The sequence below is a fragment of the Medicago sativa genome, chromosome 1, assembly GCF_051527215.1.
Source record: "Medicago sativa cultivar Bolivia chromosome 1, Bolivia_mono, whole genome shotgun sequence".
Taxonomy (NCBI): domain Eukaryota; kingdom Viridiplantae; phylum Streptophyta; class Magnoliopsida; order Fabales; family Fabaceae; genus Medicago; species Medicago sativa.
In genome coordinates, this window is record NC_140749.1 from 10,491,065 (window position 1) to 10,506,946 (window position 15,882).

The 15,882-nt window shown below is 35.6% G+C and overlaps 2 protein-coding genes across 4 annotated transcripts; one reads left to right on the forward strand and one right to left on the reverse strand.

Moving 5' to 3' along the window:
* The first annotated feature begins 7,397 nt into the window (after positions 1–7,397).
* LOC146952542 (Myosin heavy chain-related protein) lies at positions 7,398–11,167 on the forward strand. Its single transcript, XM_085702987.1, has 2 exons — positions 7,398–7,699; positions 8,588–11,167. Exons 1-2 carry the CDS (start codon positions 7,646–7,648, stop codon positions 10,847–10,849), a joined length of 2,316 nt encoding a protein of 771 aa, XP_085559113.1. The 5' UTR covers positions 7,398–7,645; the 3' UTR covers positions 10,850–11,167.
* Positions 11,168–11,730: 563 nt separating this feature from the next.
* On the reverse strand, positions 11,731–15,879 carry LOC146952543 (Protein kinase superfamily protein). 3 transcript variants are annotated; one of them, XM_085703008.1, is made up of 5 exons: positions 15,833–15,879; positions 14,222–14,589; positions 14,035–14,126; positions 13,465–13,938; positions 11,731–12,966 (listed from the first exon to the last, which is right to left on the reverse strand). In XM_085703008.1, exons 2-5 carry the CDS (start codon positions 14,585–14,587, stop codon positions 12,009–12,011), a joined length of 1,890 nt encoding a protein of 629 aa, XP_085559134.1. In that variant the 5' UTR covers positions 14,588–14,589; positions 15,833–15,879; the 3' UTR covers positions 11,731–12,008. The 3 variants fall into 3 exon arrangements, with proteins under 3 accessions (XP_085559134.1, XP_085559127.1, XP_085559139.1); XM_085703001.1 differs by having other exon boundaries at positions 14,222–14,595; XM_085703013.1 differs by lacking the exon at positions 15,833–15,879 and having other exon boundaries at positions 14,222–15,374.
* Between the last annotated feature and the right edge of the window lie 3 nt (positions 15,880–15,882).

A 15,882-nucleotide genomic window follows, 5' to 3' on the forward strand; every position in this document is an offset into this window, starting at 1 on the left:
AAAGTAAATGGCACAGTGAGTTGTTAACCCAGTTCGGTGCAACGTCACCTACATCTGGGGGCTACCAAGCCAGGAGGAAATCCACTAGTGTAGTCCTTATTCTCTAGCTCTCAGCAAACTCCTCGTTTACACTAAAGACCTAGGACCTACCCGTATTGACTTCAACCTAGGAACTCCTAGATCTGAGATCCCATCTCACTCCCTTACAACAGATCACAGCCCCTGTGATTATCAGTTTACAGACTCAATCAAATCAGATGAAGTTACCTTCTAACAGACTACCTATCTCCTTGCTTAAAAGCTTTGGAGTAGTGCACAAATTACAACTCAATGTAACACAGTCCTTAACATGTATCAGGATGATACAAGAAAGGCTCACAACATAATCAGACCTAAACTTGCATCGACAGATACAAGAGTAGATACACAAAAGACTCAAAACCCTAAATAAACTATATTTTGTAAAATGATGGCTTGAATAATTCTTCAGGTCTTGCAGCCTCCTTTATATACTGAAGCAAAGTGTGTCATCCCTTCAATCATGCTTCAGATCGGATCAGTGACTTATTGATTAAGCAACATGGCCGGATTAGGAAACTCCTATAAAGTAGGCACATTAAAAGTCACATTATTATCACCTTAAAAAACTTTCCTAAGTCATTACCATTCTCTTAGGAAATCACATCTGTTCTGATCTTCTCATAAAAACATGCAGCTTGACCAACAAGAATAAAGGATTCCTTAAATAGAAAACGCGTGCGTAAATCAAGGCATAGGAACAGAACGTACAGACCAGGTCTGGATGTTGGAACATTGTGTTCCACATCTGAAGTGAATATTTGTTTTAGGCAAAAGTGAAGCCAACATACAAATATCCAACAGAGACATATGACCGTGCAAATATTATTTGTCACTTTCATTCACTTTATATTCATTCGATAGCATTAGAATGTCAAATTTTTCATGTCATTCCTTAGGAGATTATTTTAGACCTCACAAAGAATTCTCTAACTTACAGACCTTGTTTCATTGTTCATGAATCACAAAACTTTCAGGTTGTTCCATAGATTTCTTCTTCCAGTTCACCATTTAAAAAGACAACTTTCATATTCATTTGGAGTACTATCGAGTTATGAACGGCGGCTAAAGGGACTAGTACTCTTATGGATATGATTCTAGTGACTGGTGAATGAGTATCGAAGAAGTCTACATATATATATATATATATATATATATATATATATTTTCTCTGTCTAAAACATTTGACTACAAGGAGAGCCTTGTATTCATCAACCGTACCATCAGGTTTTAGTTTCTTTTTCCAAAATCCAAATACAACCGATTGGTTTTGCAACAATGAGACAAGTCAACCAAGTGTCATGTTTTGTTAGACTCTAGAAAATCCATTTCATCGTTTATTGCTTCTTGCCATAATTCAGCATCCATTAAGGATATATCTTTTTTAAGGCTTAATGAATCTTCTTCCAATATATAAACCAAGTTCATACTCTTTAGCTATTCTAACTTTCTTACCTCCTCGAGGTTCTATAACATCTCGTACGATGTTTTCATAACTATTTTTGATTACATAAATGTGATCAGATATAGTGCCACCACTAGTTCATACTTTTTTTTAAAAAAAGGGAATTATTTTGCCCCCACTAATATCGTGCTCCCACGAGAGCCCCCACTATTCTTTATTTAAAGGGGTAAATATTTACATAGAAATCGACATCTTTTAATTCTATGATCACTTTAGCATTTAGGTCATAAACCTATATGTTTCGCTGTTTATAGCATACCTAATGAATACACATTGATAGTCTCTACTAGTGAGTTCAACTCTCTTAGGGTCCAGAATTCAAATATAGTCCAGACAATCCCAAGTTCGAAAAATAAGACAAGTTGAATTGTCTTTTCTTCAAAAATTCCTTAATTAGAATTTTTGTTCTTAGACTTGAGTACTCTTTCCAATATAAATTTCAATTTTTTTTTTATAGAAATTGAACATATCAATTTTATTTTCCAAAATTCACAGTCATCAATATGATAAAATATCATTTTATCATTTATAGTTTATGTGTCATCAAATTCACACATATCATAATTTATTATGTTTAGAGATTTATATTCTCTAAATTCTGATTTATATGAACTTTTGGTTCATATATCTTGACTGCAATAAATAAAATTGTCTAATCAGTTGGAATTAAGTCCAATTTACTCAAGTTTAAAATTAAACACTTGTTCACATGATAAATTTTGACATGTCGATTATTAAAATCACACAACTAATAAAATAGAAGGAGAATTTAATTTTCATCATATCATCAAAGACGCAGTCTTTTCCCACAAGAATGCATGGAGTACAAGTCACTAGACCAGTTCTTATAGGATTAACATCCTAAAATAATTGAGTTCTCAAGTGTATATCCTTCTACCAAAAATTGGTGCTCCAGCTTATAGTTAAATCACTAACGTAAATAGATACTTCATGCGCTGAACCAAAAGAACACTGTGTTTATAGTTATATCAATTTTAGGTAGCGCAGGCACACTGTGCTTCAAACATGGTACACTCAATCTTCAAATTTAGAACCTAGCATCATTTTTTCCAACGCACTGTACAAAAAATTGCAATACTTGACCACCGTTTTTAGGGGTGTAAGCGGTTCGGACTAAACCAACAAAACCGAAAGTCCAAACCGAACCAAACCGAAAAAATATCCAACCTTATTTGGTACGGTTTGAAACCGATCTAGTTTGGTTTGGTTCATGGTTTTTCATTTCGAGATCCGTGAAACCGATGAACCAATCTGATGATAGCCCCACTCCTTATTTTACTAATATTATCTTACCTCACACACCAAAATTAAAGTCCAACATAAAATACTTTTTAATCCATTCACTTTCTCTCATCATTATCTTCATCTCATCTCATCAGTCAGACTCTTTCATTTATACTAAAAAATAAACCATAGCCATCAACCACACCAAACCAATTGTTCATCACCACCGGCCACCGCTCCGATCGTTTATCTCTTGGTTAGTTTTATCTTGTTTATGTCATTGATTTGTTATTTTGACAATGTTTTAATTTTAGGATGCGCTTTTTGGAATTTTTGTGTTTGTTGATGAATGATGCATGTATGTATCATGGATGATTGAAATATTTATGTTTGATGAAGTTGTTTTTGAAGAATGATGGATGAATGAATTTTGGATCATATGTATGAAATATTGAGTAAGGTTAGTTATGAAAAGTTGTTTGAAAAATAGAGAACATGAAAAAACAAAATATGGAATACAGTTATACAAAGTTCTATGAAATATTTTTGCGAGAATATGAATTTTTTTTAATTGTATTATTAAACAAACCGATCAACCGAACCAATCCAAACCGAACCAAACCGATTAGTTTGGTTCGGTTTCTTTTTTGAAAAACAGTGAAAACCGAACCAATCCGAACCGATGAAGATTTCATCGGTTCGGACATTTTTTTGACTGAAAACCAATCCAAACCGAACCGTTACACCCCTAACCGTTTTACCGAGTTTGCCGTTTCCACTAGTTTGGTATATATGTCATATATTTCTATTTGTCAATTGTCAAGTAGTAAATTAAGTACGATGCGTCAATCAAAGAAACACTTTGGTTTCTATTCTCTAAATAAATTTATTCACAATGCGATTCTGATTTTGAAAATAAATTTCAAACAGATTCTGAGTCACATATGTAAATTTTTTAGTGTTGTTGTTATAACAACAATTAGGCATGGCAATGGGGCGGGGTGGGGACGGGTTTTACATTCTCCGTCCCCATACCCGATTGTCATATACTTACCTGTTACCCTACCCATACCCAACGGGGATGAGAAATTGAACCCCAACCCCGCCCCCAACGGGTTCGGGTATCCCCGCCCTGTCACCACATTGAATAATTTTTTTAATAAAAAATAGAAGTTTTTTTGCAACCCCTAGAGAAATGTTGTAATGCATTATCCAACAATATGTTCACTTTAACATTTGTTAGATCGATTGATTTAGTTGCCCCTTTAAATATCAATTGTAGTTTTTATAACACGACAATTATTAAACAAAATAACATGACATATCAACATAAAATAGTTTTCTGCATTCGGGACGGGTTTGGGTATGAGTTTGGGGTGGGTACCTATATATCCGTTACCCGTCCCATACCCGTGTTTTGGAATCGGGAAAAACCCAAACTCATACCCATACCCAGTCAAAAAGGGGAAAACCCGTCAAATTGAGTTTGGTTCGGGTGGATAACCACAGGTATGGATTTTGTTGTCATACCTAACAACAATCACTTCATCATTTCAGTCAAAAGATGTATTTCTATAGCTTGATTTATCCTTTTTATATTTAGGGACAACTTAATCTCAATAAGTAACTTCTTCGGTAGACATAACATAAAGAAACGTCTTAAAATTGTTGTTTTAGGATTTCCAAATTGTAAGTATTTGAATTTCCAAATTTTTTTATCTACCGAAGTTGTTACTAGGTTGAGTCACGACCAGGTCACTCTCTTTAAGACGTTTCGTGGCACTGCCCAAAATTGTGCAAGGCAGACTATCAACCACACCGCCTCCAGGATAAAACAAGTCCAGCTACAACTGTTCGATTAACTACTGCACTGTAGAAAACCGTTCGAGAATTACACCCTCAAATATGGTACTAAGACCAATCTTTAATGATTTAACCGACTTATATAAAGACAATGACATGGTATTTCAGAATATTTCTAATGGCTTTTGCTGGAAAATCCTTACCCGCAAAATTGAACATGGACAACAAGGTGGCATAGGGTCCAAGTCCAAGAACCCTGGCCTCTTTTTCTTTCTTTTCTCGTCCTATGAATATGATAGCTCCACACAAGATAATTACAATATTAATAAATGCAATATTACACATGCTTATTCATATCCATATATCCACAAACAATCCATATCCACAGTGTTACAATTACAACCACTAGAACACAAGGGAAAGTGTAGAGCAAGCCAAACCAACGTCAACGGATTGGTGGAATTACAACTACACGTGTTAGGACTATGGTTTTTCTTAACGTCGACCAATTTCCACATTCAAATTGGTCACCATATATTTTGTAAACTCAATTGGGTTCACATAATTTACTTCTTCCTCATTAAACTAGTTTATGGTCGAAATTTGTTAACTGCCGTATATGTGGATGGGTTAGGTTTTAAGTTCAGACAAGAAAAAGCAATAATTTAAGTGGTCATGTAATTTATAAAACAAAAAACCCTACTCTTGGTTTATCTGATATTTTGTAGTTATAAAAATTACATTTTATTAACTTAAATATCATTAAAAAAGGTTTGAGATCATTACATTTCAAAGAAAATATATGAATATTTATTTTGTCACTTTATTGTAAAGATAATTTTATTAGAAGAAATATATCTCCTATACCAAGTTTTTTTTTTTTTTAGTTAGATCTCCTATACCAAGTTATTAGTGTTATACATCAACTTAAATCATCTAAATATATTTAGTAAATCACTCCTTTCGACCACATATTTTTGACCCTCTTAATTTAAATCCATGATCTTGTTTAAAAGACAAGTTCAATTTCACTTAGATTAATGTAATGTTGGTGGAAGTATTAGATTCCACATGACATTAGTGTGGTAAGCTGTGAAGCCCAGATACGAGATACGATACAGATACGATACTGCACCGATACGCCGATACGGAAAAATTTCAAAAATCAAGATACGATACGGCTGAGATACGTTAATAAAAAAAATTATATAGTTAAATGTACAATATAATTATAACCATTTTTTTAATATGCAAATATATTAACAAACACAAGAAACCAGGCTCGTAGCACATTAACATAAATATAAATAATATTGACGATTAAGAGTGTGGTCATTAGTCAATTACATATGCAATATATACAAAAAAGAGCACCATCAGTGCTATACATCAATGCTACACTATATCCAAAAGGAACATTGTTAGTGTTATACTATATCGATCCAAAAAAGAAGCACTATATCCAAAAAAGAATGCTAAGAGTTAACACTAACATGTAACTAACTTTTACATCTCCTCTCCTCCATTCCCATCATCAAGATACAAATCAGCTTCCAAATCCGGTTCATCCAAAGACAACTCTGCTAACTTAATTCCAACATCATCAAGCGGTTCATGCGCATCTCTACTAATGTCCCACATTCTTGATTGTCCTTTCTTATATCCATCTTCTTTCCTTGACAAGAAAATGGTCGAGTAGTTCAACAGTGGCCAAAGTGGACGGCGACCACTTTGGAAGAAAAAGTTGAAACCCTAATTTTTTAGAAAGGGGGAGATGCAATTGTTTGTGTGGTGTGGTGTGGGTCGTACTGACACCAAAGAAAGATAAATGAAATGTATATATATTATAGTAATATAATGTTTTTATTCTTATTTTTTAAAAAAAAACAGAAATCAAAATAATATAAAAAAAACACAAGTATCCGTGCGTATCGGGATGTATCGGGAAGTATCGGATAATTATTTTTTTAAAAAATAAAATTTAATATTTGGATACTCTCCGGATACGTATCGGGAAGTATCGGGCAGGTATCGGTGCAGGATACGCAGGAGATACGGTACGTCATCCATTTTGAAGTATCGGGGCTTCACAGGTGGTAAGTTAAACACATGTCACGTTCTTTTCTCTCTCTTCCCCATCTTTTTGGTGAGTTGTCGCCAAAACTCTAGTTTCGTCTCCGTCAACTACTAAAGAGGTATGATTTATGGTCAATTTTTTACCCGAAATCATCCTAACTCGTTTTTCTCTTTCCCTTTTATTGAAATAAGTTATTTTCATATCTATCTCGTTTTTCTTTCGTGATTTCGTCGTCTTAGTGCGACGTTGTTTTGTACGTCGTCTTTGTGTGACATTGTTTATCTTTCTTGTTTCGTTCATGTATTTATTCGGTTTAGATTGTGACTTTGATCCAGTATAGATTTGGAGACATGGATATTCCGGAGATTTGAATACAGTTGTATGGGTAGACTTTTATACTTTATCGTTTTATGTTAATAACATGGATGTTATGAGTTTGTTTGCCGATTCATCATTTTTGTTTTTAACAAATTTGCATTGTATCGACGTGCTCTACCAATTTGAATAAATGAATATCATTTATTTTTAATCAAAAAATTAACGTGGTAAGTGAGATTAAAATATAAATAAAATATGCATGTGTTAATTATTTGAGGTGAGAAAGGGATAACGTAAATATGACAAATTATTTGTTTGTACAAAGTGATGAATGGCTTTTTGGTGAGCAGGAGGGACACGTCAGGTTTTACTCATTTCTATCCAAGACCGTCACCTGAGAATTCTTCTTCTACCTCTCAAACAAAACTTTTTCTTCTTAATTACTACTACTATTAAACTTTTGTGGCTCTTCTTTTTTCTTTTTCTGTAATAATCGTTCACCATAACTTTTCCCTCCCTCCATCGACATCTTTTTTTCTCTTTATTATTATTATTCAACGTTTCTTTTTCTTCTTCTCTAACCAACGCTAGCGTGCTATTGTTTCTGGAATCTTCTTCTTCCTTCTGTAAATGCATTTTGCACCTTATTCGCTATTGCTATGACTTTCTCTGCATCTTCTCTTCGTCCTACCTCTTCTCCTTCCTACTCTCAGGTTTGTTACTTCGTTCCTCTTTTTCTATATTATATACCTTTTGTTTTTTCTGTTTCCTTCGTTATTTTTTATGCACGCTGTTTATAATCGTAGATTTAACGCTTTTCTTAAGATTTTTGTGCAAAAATTTATGATTTTTTTTTCTTCATATTAATACTGTTTCTGTTACGGACTGTGATTTACGGCTACTTTATTTGTATAATCTATTTGAATCTCAACTGAATTAGTTATTAATTAATGAATACTTGCTGTAAATTTTATAACAAAATTTGATTCTCTATTTTGCTTCATTGTATTTATTGATGTTGTAGATTCATTCAATAGTCTTGTTAAGATTTGTGCAAAAATTCAACTAAAAAAATTGGAAAAATAAAATGTAAAATTAATACTATTGCTGTTACTTCAGTTGGTGTTTTGGATCTCCCGTGACAAAAATTGATTTTGACTGAATTGATTTTGTAAAATTTGATTCTGTAAAAAATTGAAGGTAAAGTGGTGTTTTTGTTTGGATATATTCACCTAAAAAATGAGTTCAAGTGTAAAAATTAATTCTAGAATCAATTCTTGCAGCAAATTAAAGTATGCTCGAGAGCAACCAAACATGTCAAAATCAATTCAGTCATTCCACATCTCACTGTTCGAAGGGATTAATGAGTGTATAATCAATATTTTAAAGCAAAATTGGTGAATTGTGAGATGTGGAATGGCTGTGTTTTTTCTGTGAATTTATTGTGCTTTTAGGTTCTATATTATGTATAACTTATGGAAATTTGACGAGATTAGTGACTAATCAAAGTTTTTTAATGCAAGTTTGATGAGTAGGGTTGGAATATGAATGATGAATATTGATCGGATCATGATTTGGAATGGTTTTGTTTGTGTGTGCAGTTGTTGTGCTCTCTTAGGTACAATAGGAAGCTTCGTAGCCAAATCAATTTTGTTGTGACTCAAGGAAGAAAAGGTCGTTGGTTAAGGAATGGTGTTAGTGTTAAATCAGTGTTGAATGACAATAGACCTAGTTTTAACAATTATGGAGCGCCAGAATCTGCTAGGCTTCTCGAGAGATTGTTTGAGCAGACACAAAAGTTGGACAACCGGATGATAGGAGAGGAACCAGATCTTCGTGATTTTGAGTCGGATCTTTTGTCTGCGCTCATGGAATTGAAGGAGAAGGAGGATCATTTACAGGAAGTGGAGAGAACTGTTTTGTTGGAGAATGGAAAGCTGAAGGATGCGAAAGAGGAATTAGAGCGCCAAGAGAGTGAAATTAAAGCTGCTCGCGAGAAGTATGAGAGGCTTGAAGATGAGATGAAGGAGGCGACGGCTAGTTTGGTTTCTCAAGCTGGACAGATAGAGGAAATGAAGCTCCGGCTTAGGGATCGTGATAGTGAGATTGATGGTTTACGGGATGCGCTGTCTTTGAAGGAAGAAGAGATGGAGAAAATGAAGATTGGTTTGGCTAAGAAGAGTGAAGAAGCTGCTTATGTTGATTCTGAGCTTAGACAAAAGGTTCAGCTTCTGAGTGAAGCAAATGAGATCGTGAAGAAACAAGAAATTGAGCTTCTAGAATTACGGAGTGTTGTACGACAAAGAGAAGAAGAACTACGTCTATCCGTGGCTGCGAGGGATGTTGAAGGAGAAAAACTCAAGGTTGCAGAGGCCTCTTTGGAAAAGCACACGATGGAGTGGTTGTTAACACAAGAGGAACTCAAGAGACTGGAAGAGGAGGCTTCAAGGCATGCACAGGAGAGTAGTGAAACGCTAGAGAATTTCAGAAGGGTGAAGAAGCTTCTCAGTGATGTCAGGTCTGAATTAGTTTCGTCTCAGCAATCGCTTGCATCTTCTAGGTACAAAATGCAAGTACAAGAAGGGTTGTTGGAACAGCAGCTGGCTGAACTTGCAGACCAAAGGGAAAGTGTCATGTTGTACATGGAAAATTTGAAAGATGCCCAAATAGAAGTGGAGAACGAAAGAACAAAACTTAGGGTCGCAGAAGCTTTGAATAAAGAACTCGAACAGGATTTGTCCGTAGAGAAGGAGCTTATGAAGAAGTTACAGGAGGAGCTGAAGAAAGAAAGAGCTTCTTTGGAGCAGGCTGTCCAAGAAATGGCTTCGCTTCAAGAGGAATTAGATATAAAAAGTGCTGAATTTAAGGAAAAAAGTGCCCTTCTTGATGTCAAAGAGTCAGAGCTTGTTGATGCTAAGCTACAAATCCAGGAATTGAAAACTGAAAAGGCTTCTCTTCAGTCTCTCTTGGAGGAGAAAGACTTGGAACTTTCAAGTGCTAGGAAGATGCTGGTGGAACTAAACCAGGAAATCTCTGATCTTAAGATGCTTATGAATGATAAAGAAACACAGCTTATTGAAGCAACCAATATGTTAAGGGAGAAAGATGACCATGTGAAGGTAATCCAAAATAAGTTGAATAATACAAGCCTGAAGGCTTTCGAGGCCGAAACTGTGGTTGAACGAGTTTTAGATCTCACAAACAAACTTGTTGCTTCCATTAAGAATGAAGACATCAATTCATCAATACCACTAAATGAATTGGGTGATCAATTAATGATGCCACTTTCGGAGGACCCTACTAGTGAATTGAGTTGGCAACAAAAACGGCTGGAGAATGTGCTTGAGTTGACCAAGGAAAACTTGAAAACAAAGGAGATGGAAGTTCTTGCTGCACAGAGAGCTCTAACAATAAAAGATGAGGAGCTTAAAATGACTCTTGCAAGATTGGATGCAAAAGAGGAAGAGTTGAGAAAAGCAAAGGACATGGCTACAGAAGATGCTAATGATCATAAAATGGTGTATGCTATGACGCAGGAGAGAATCGGCGAGAAAACTATGGATGACTTGGCAATTGAGAAGCTTCAGCTTGAGGCAGCTCAGCTTGAAGATGAAGTTGAAGCTGCAACTAGCACTCTACAGAAACTTGCAGAAATGAGTCAACAACTTTTGAACAAGGCCATGCCGAGCGTTGAAGCTGATAGCTATATCAGTCTCATGCAAAACAACAATGATATTAACCTCAATTTAATCACAAATATCAATTGCATTGACTGTTTGGCTGTGGTAAAAGCAGGAGTTGCTCGACTCTCGGCATTGACAGAGCAGCTTGTGATGGATGCAGGTCTTGCTGCTGCAAGCTAAAAGACATGTTAAAGGACGCCACGTCACAGAGGAACGTTGTATTTGTATGTTGTAATCTATTTGGCTAAAAGGCATTGCAAGGTTAACCACAAAAAGTAGGTTATAAGATATTCACTTTGTTTGCGGAGATATGTATAGTGATTGTATCTGTCATGTATTTGTGCAGGTGGAAACTTACTCTGTTGTACTAGTTACATTCAGAGTGTATTTGTTTTTGACAACAAATATTTTCTCAGTTTTAGATAGTTTTTCTCCATTCCACTAGTGTATATGACAAAATAAATGATGAAAAAATACGCTCTATTTTTCTGCATTCAACTACTCTGGTTTCTATCCAAAGCAATGACTTCTGCTGCTCTATAATTGCGTACAATTTGCACAATGGTATGTGTAAGCTTTTTACAGGGTGAACTTGCTCTGATCAGTTACTTGGCAGAACACATGCACGGTATCATTGAAAATAGACCAATCACGTTTTGTCACATGTTCGCAGAGTAATAGTAAATAACATCATTATTCTTAGTTCAACAGATTATTAACTGGCGAGAGCTTTGTTCTCGTATTCATTGATTCACGTGTTAACTTCGTTCTCATGGTGCCACTGGTGAGATGGTGGAGGATGGGCCTTGGCTGGTTTGTAAATGGTTCAGTTTGGACAACGTGTAGGTCTCAAGTTTGAAGGCATTTCATGGCCACGAACACGATGGACAACATACACAGCTCACCATAGAATATTGAGTGCTATATTATTATACTTTGTAAAAATTATAACGCTTTTATGCTAAATTGTATATTCTTGTCAAAAAAACATTAATCTGTTCATTGAGTTTCAATAGATAAACAATGTAAAAGAATTGAGAAATGATATGTTGACACTATAATTTTGATGACAAATACGGCGTCATGAAATCATCAATAAAGACATTGTAAAGCATATGTTGAAACTATATATACAGAGCTAATCCTTTAAAGGATATTTACAACTTCTAGATTCATTCAGAGTCAGAACTTACATCATTTATGTATAATTACCATTTTCAACTAATGTTATTCAACTTCAAACTAGTGTGAAAGTACAGCTGATAGAATTGGTTCACCAGTTCAAACACTAGCTAATGATTAGAAGAAGATGAACGCATTAGTCACTTAATATGAAGTGTTAAGCACCATCTTTAAAAAGGATATTAGCAACTGAAGGAACCCCCCATGTTGTGTTGCCATGGGTTATAATCCTTGTAGGACTGTTGTTTTGACCTTCAACATATTGGTTTTTGCTTTCTTTTGCATTGAACCTCTTGCACCTTTTCACTTTGTTTCCAACTAATATGCCTAGTTTCAAAGCTGTAAATATGCCTAGTACAACTAGAACAGGTCTTACAGCCCAGTGATGATCCTCAACATGTTGATACTTTTCTACCATCCCAGGACAAGTGTTAAAATCAACAACTTCAACCTCGGAAGGATCGGCCAAGGTGTTTGATTCATTCCCAAAACTCACCATCCCTGGAAACTTGACAACCAAACACCCATTTGGTAGTATCCATGAAATCCTACCAGTAGCAGAGGCCCCTCCCCTTTTACGACGCCATTCGAATCGAGGGCTTAACACATTCTCTTTTGGCCTAACAAACTGGCCCACGCAGAATGATTCTGCCATTTCGAGTTCTGAAGGATTTCCATTCCAGAGAGTTTGCAGCCCAATAAATCCAACAGAAGCTCTACCGTCATTGCGATTGATGGAATGTAGAATCCCCACCGGTGAGTGCTTTTCCTTTTCATCTTTCAAGCGTACCCAATCACCAGCTGCCAGGCCATTCGTGACGCGTTCAAGAGTCGATGTATGAATTCTTATAGGGTCATGAATACCGTGGACCCTCACTAGAACAAATCCATAATCTGCAGTACGTTCTAAGCCAACGACAGTTCCGTCTGGGACATTCATGTTTTGAGATTTGCATGAGTTGGGAGGCTTTCTGGATCGGACCATGTCACCCACCTGAAGTTGATCCTTTGAGAGGAACCACTCGGTGTAGTCAGTGCTGCCTGATTTTGGAATTACTTTCATGTTTCCTTGATATCTCCATCCTCCTCCATCATTAGCCAGTTCATTCAGTGACCTGCAACATAGGCAGAATGAATAAGAATAAAGTAATATTCAACATAAATTATTTCTTATCTGCATGAAGATAAATAGATATTAACTAAAAAGATAACCATGCTCGTGCACAAACAGCTTCATGCTTATTGATTTAGTTCTTTCAGGTACAGACATTATCCTGGATCAGAGGAAGCCAAAATGTAAACACTTCCCAAGATAATACATCACAGGAATACAGCTAATCTAGAAGGCTTTCATTTAACCTTGAGCTCTAGTCCTACAACAGACCTACCCAATCTTGGAATATTCACAGGACAGGTACAGGTTCACCAATAATCGGTCATGATCATAACTCATTACTACAGAAATTTCTTTTAAAGAATCTAAGAAGTTTTCATGTGAAGTATTTTTCTCCAATGTGAAGTGATAATTGAAAATTGAAACTACATGCTAAATTAAACAAGAATCGGCATCAGGAAAAAAAAATGGCTTCAGATTGATACATCTGCATACAAACCTTTTAAAGACGCGCAGAATATCTACCATTGAAGGTCGATTCCTCAAATCATACTCAAAACATGCACCAAGGATATTCTCAATGGGAGAAGGAAGGCCACTTGGGATATGCAGCTTTTCATGCTTTTCGACAACTGATCCGTATATTTCACCAACAGGACATCCATACCAAGGTTGACTACCAGTCAACATTTCAACAACGGTGCATCCGAATCCCCATGAATCCGTTTCAAATGACATAGGGCCTCTGACCTCTGGTTTCCATTGTTCTGGAGCCATGTAATTAGGACTTCCAAGCCTCTGAGCAATATCTGAGCTAACGAATGAAGAGCCAAGCAAAAGATTGGGAATACCAACGTCTCCCAAAATCGCTTGATCGTTGTCATTGAGAAGAACATTACATGGTTTAAGGTTGAGAACAAGGATCCCTTTAGCGTGAAGCTCTAGAATGCCTTGAGCCAGATCGATCCCATACCTGCCATTAACGACCAACACATCCTTAGTATTGACCAGTAATTTTCCCTATGCTATATAAGTTAAAGATAAGCATGTTTTTCTGAAAACACATCACCTCAAAACATCAGGTAATGAGATCCATCCATCTCTTAGTCTAGCCAACTTGTCACCAATTGAACCGTCATACAATTTCATAATGATGCAGATCTGTGAATACAAACAAATGTGTTAGCTTGATAGAAGTCAAAAGGGTAGCAAACAATATCCTATACATTGAAATAAATGCACAGTCCAAATCTAACCCTTCCATTTAACATTGAAATTCCATGTAACCAGCAAACACTAGAAACTCCTTGGCACTTCAAGCATAATTCATTGAATTTCTTCAATACAATCTTCACATGATCCTCTTTGATTGGATGTAACATCTTAGCAGCAACTTCATGGTGCTCATCATAATCTTCAGTTGACTGATGAAGAGTTGCAAGCCAAACATCACCAAAGGGTCCTCGACCAATTCGGTGCTGAAGTTTCAAAGGTTCAGGTTCAATCCATGGACTTGCGCGATTGGTCGGAACAGCAGCAGTTTTAGGGACGTCGGTATCTTTATCCAAAATCTCATAATCAAAAGAAGCAGCTGATGAAGAAGCCATGACTTCTCTAGACATTCCTGAATCTAAGGTTGTAATACTCATTATATAGTTCAGAAAATTTCAAAGATCACAGGACAATTATTCAAACGTTATTAACATTGAGCTTAGGAACATGCATGCACATGCATACAGCAGTTCACTTCTAGTTGAAGTAACCACAAAAATACATAATAAAGAAAAGGTGTTTACAAGTAACAATTTTGCAAGCCTTGTTGTCTGAGCAACAACAAACCAAATACATCTTCATTGACTTATTTCTACAAGCAGACATCTCGACGAATTTGCATTATTCTCTTAACAAATATAACATTTTTCTTGCCTCGGAATAAATATGTAAATACAAAATAAATTGAGAAGTCAACAAATTACTATCTTCAAACATGCCACCCCAAATAAACTTAACACTCAACCATATATCAAAACTACAATAGCAAAACCTATGAAGTGATATCAAGTAAAGATACAAAAGCATAACAAATCAAATATGAATGTAATAAAAAAATAAAATGCAAACAAAGGACCGCCATTGATACCCATGTTTACAATCCCGAAAGACATTTCCCCCTTCTTTAAATAAAAAGATAGTGTAGAAACATCACATGGCAAAAAATGGAGGGATGAAGTGCAACACAAGGACTTCCCAGGAGGTCACCCATCCCTCGGCCAAACACGCTTAACTGCAGATTCTGATGGATCTAGTGCATTACTACTTCTATGATCGTTAAACTAAACTGAGCTTAAAAAAACTATCTTTTCCACTCTAAGAAGTAACAAATACAAGATTTCAAACAATCATGTCAAGCATGTCTAGCACCTGAACTCAAATCCTATATGATGCTACCCTTTAATGCCTAAATAAACACCCCTCAAAAAAAGAATTTTTTAAGCAATTGAGAGAGGCCCATCATTCATTTTTATCAAAGAAACAAAAACCAATCACTTGTTCCCTCATCAACCACCAACAAGAAAGTCAACAGATACATGCATAACATTACAGTAAATTAAGCTATCATCAGCACAATCAAACTCTACTCAATCTTCACATAATCATAGATATATTACAAAAACATGCAAAATTAATCATTTTCAATCAACAATTTTACAAAATCAAAGTTCAAAATAATGAAAAACATTGGAAAAAAATTCACATCAACTGAACACTAATCAGAACTTAACAGAAAACGAAAAGAAAATTATGCGAGAATAAAAAACATGAAGAAGATAGAAGAAAGTTGATAGAAAGAGTGTTAAAGAAACAACCTTTGTTTTGGAACAATCGAAATGGAATCTTGGAGAAACAAAGAACTAGG

What these genes read in the sequence shown, in the direction of transcription:
- LOC146952543 (XM_085703013.1), bottom strand. Translation starts at nt 14,614, where the DNA reads ATGAGTATTACAACCTTAGATTCAGGAATGTCTAGAGAAGTCATGGCT. An exon ending in TCATTACCTGATGTTTTGAG is followed by an intron (nt 13,939 to 14,034) that starts GTGATGTGTTTT and finishes CGTTAATGGCAG; the next exon opens with GTATGGGATCGATCTGGCTC. An exon ending in ATTCTGCGCGTCTTTAAAAG is followed by an intron (nt 12,967 to 13,464) that starts GTTTGTATGCAG and finishes CCTATGTTGCAG; the next exon opens with GTCACTGAATGAACTGGCTA.
- LOC146952542 (XM_085702987.1), top strand. Translation starts at nt 7,646, where the DNA reads ATGACTTTCTCTGCATCTTCTCTTCGTCCTACCTCTTCTCCTTCCTAC. An exon ending in CTTCTCCTTCCTACTCTCAG is followed by an intron (nt 7,700 to 8,587) that starts GTTTGTTACTTC and finishes TTGTGTGTGCAG; the next exon opens with TTGTTGTGCTCTCTTAGGTA.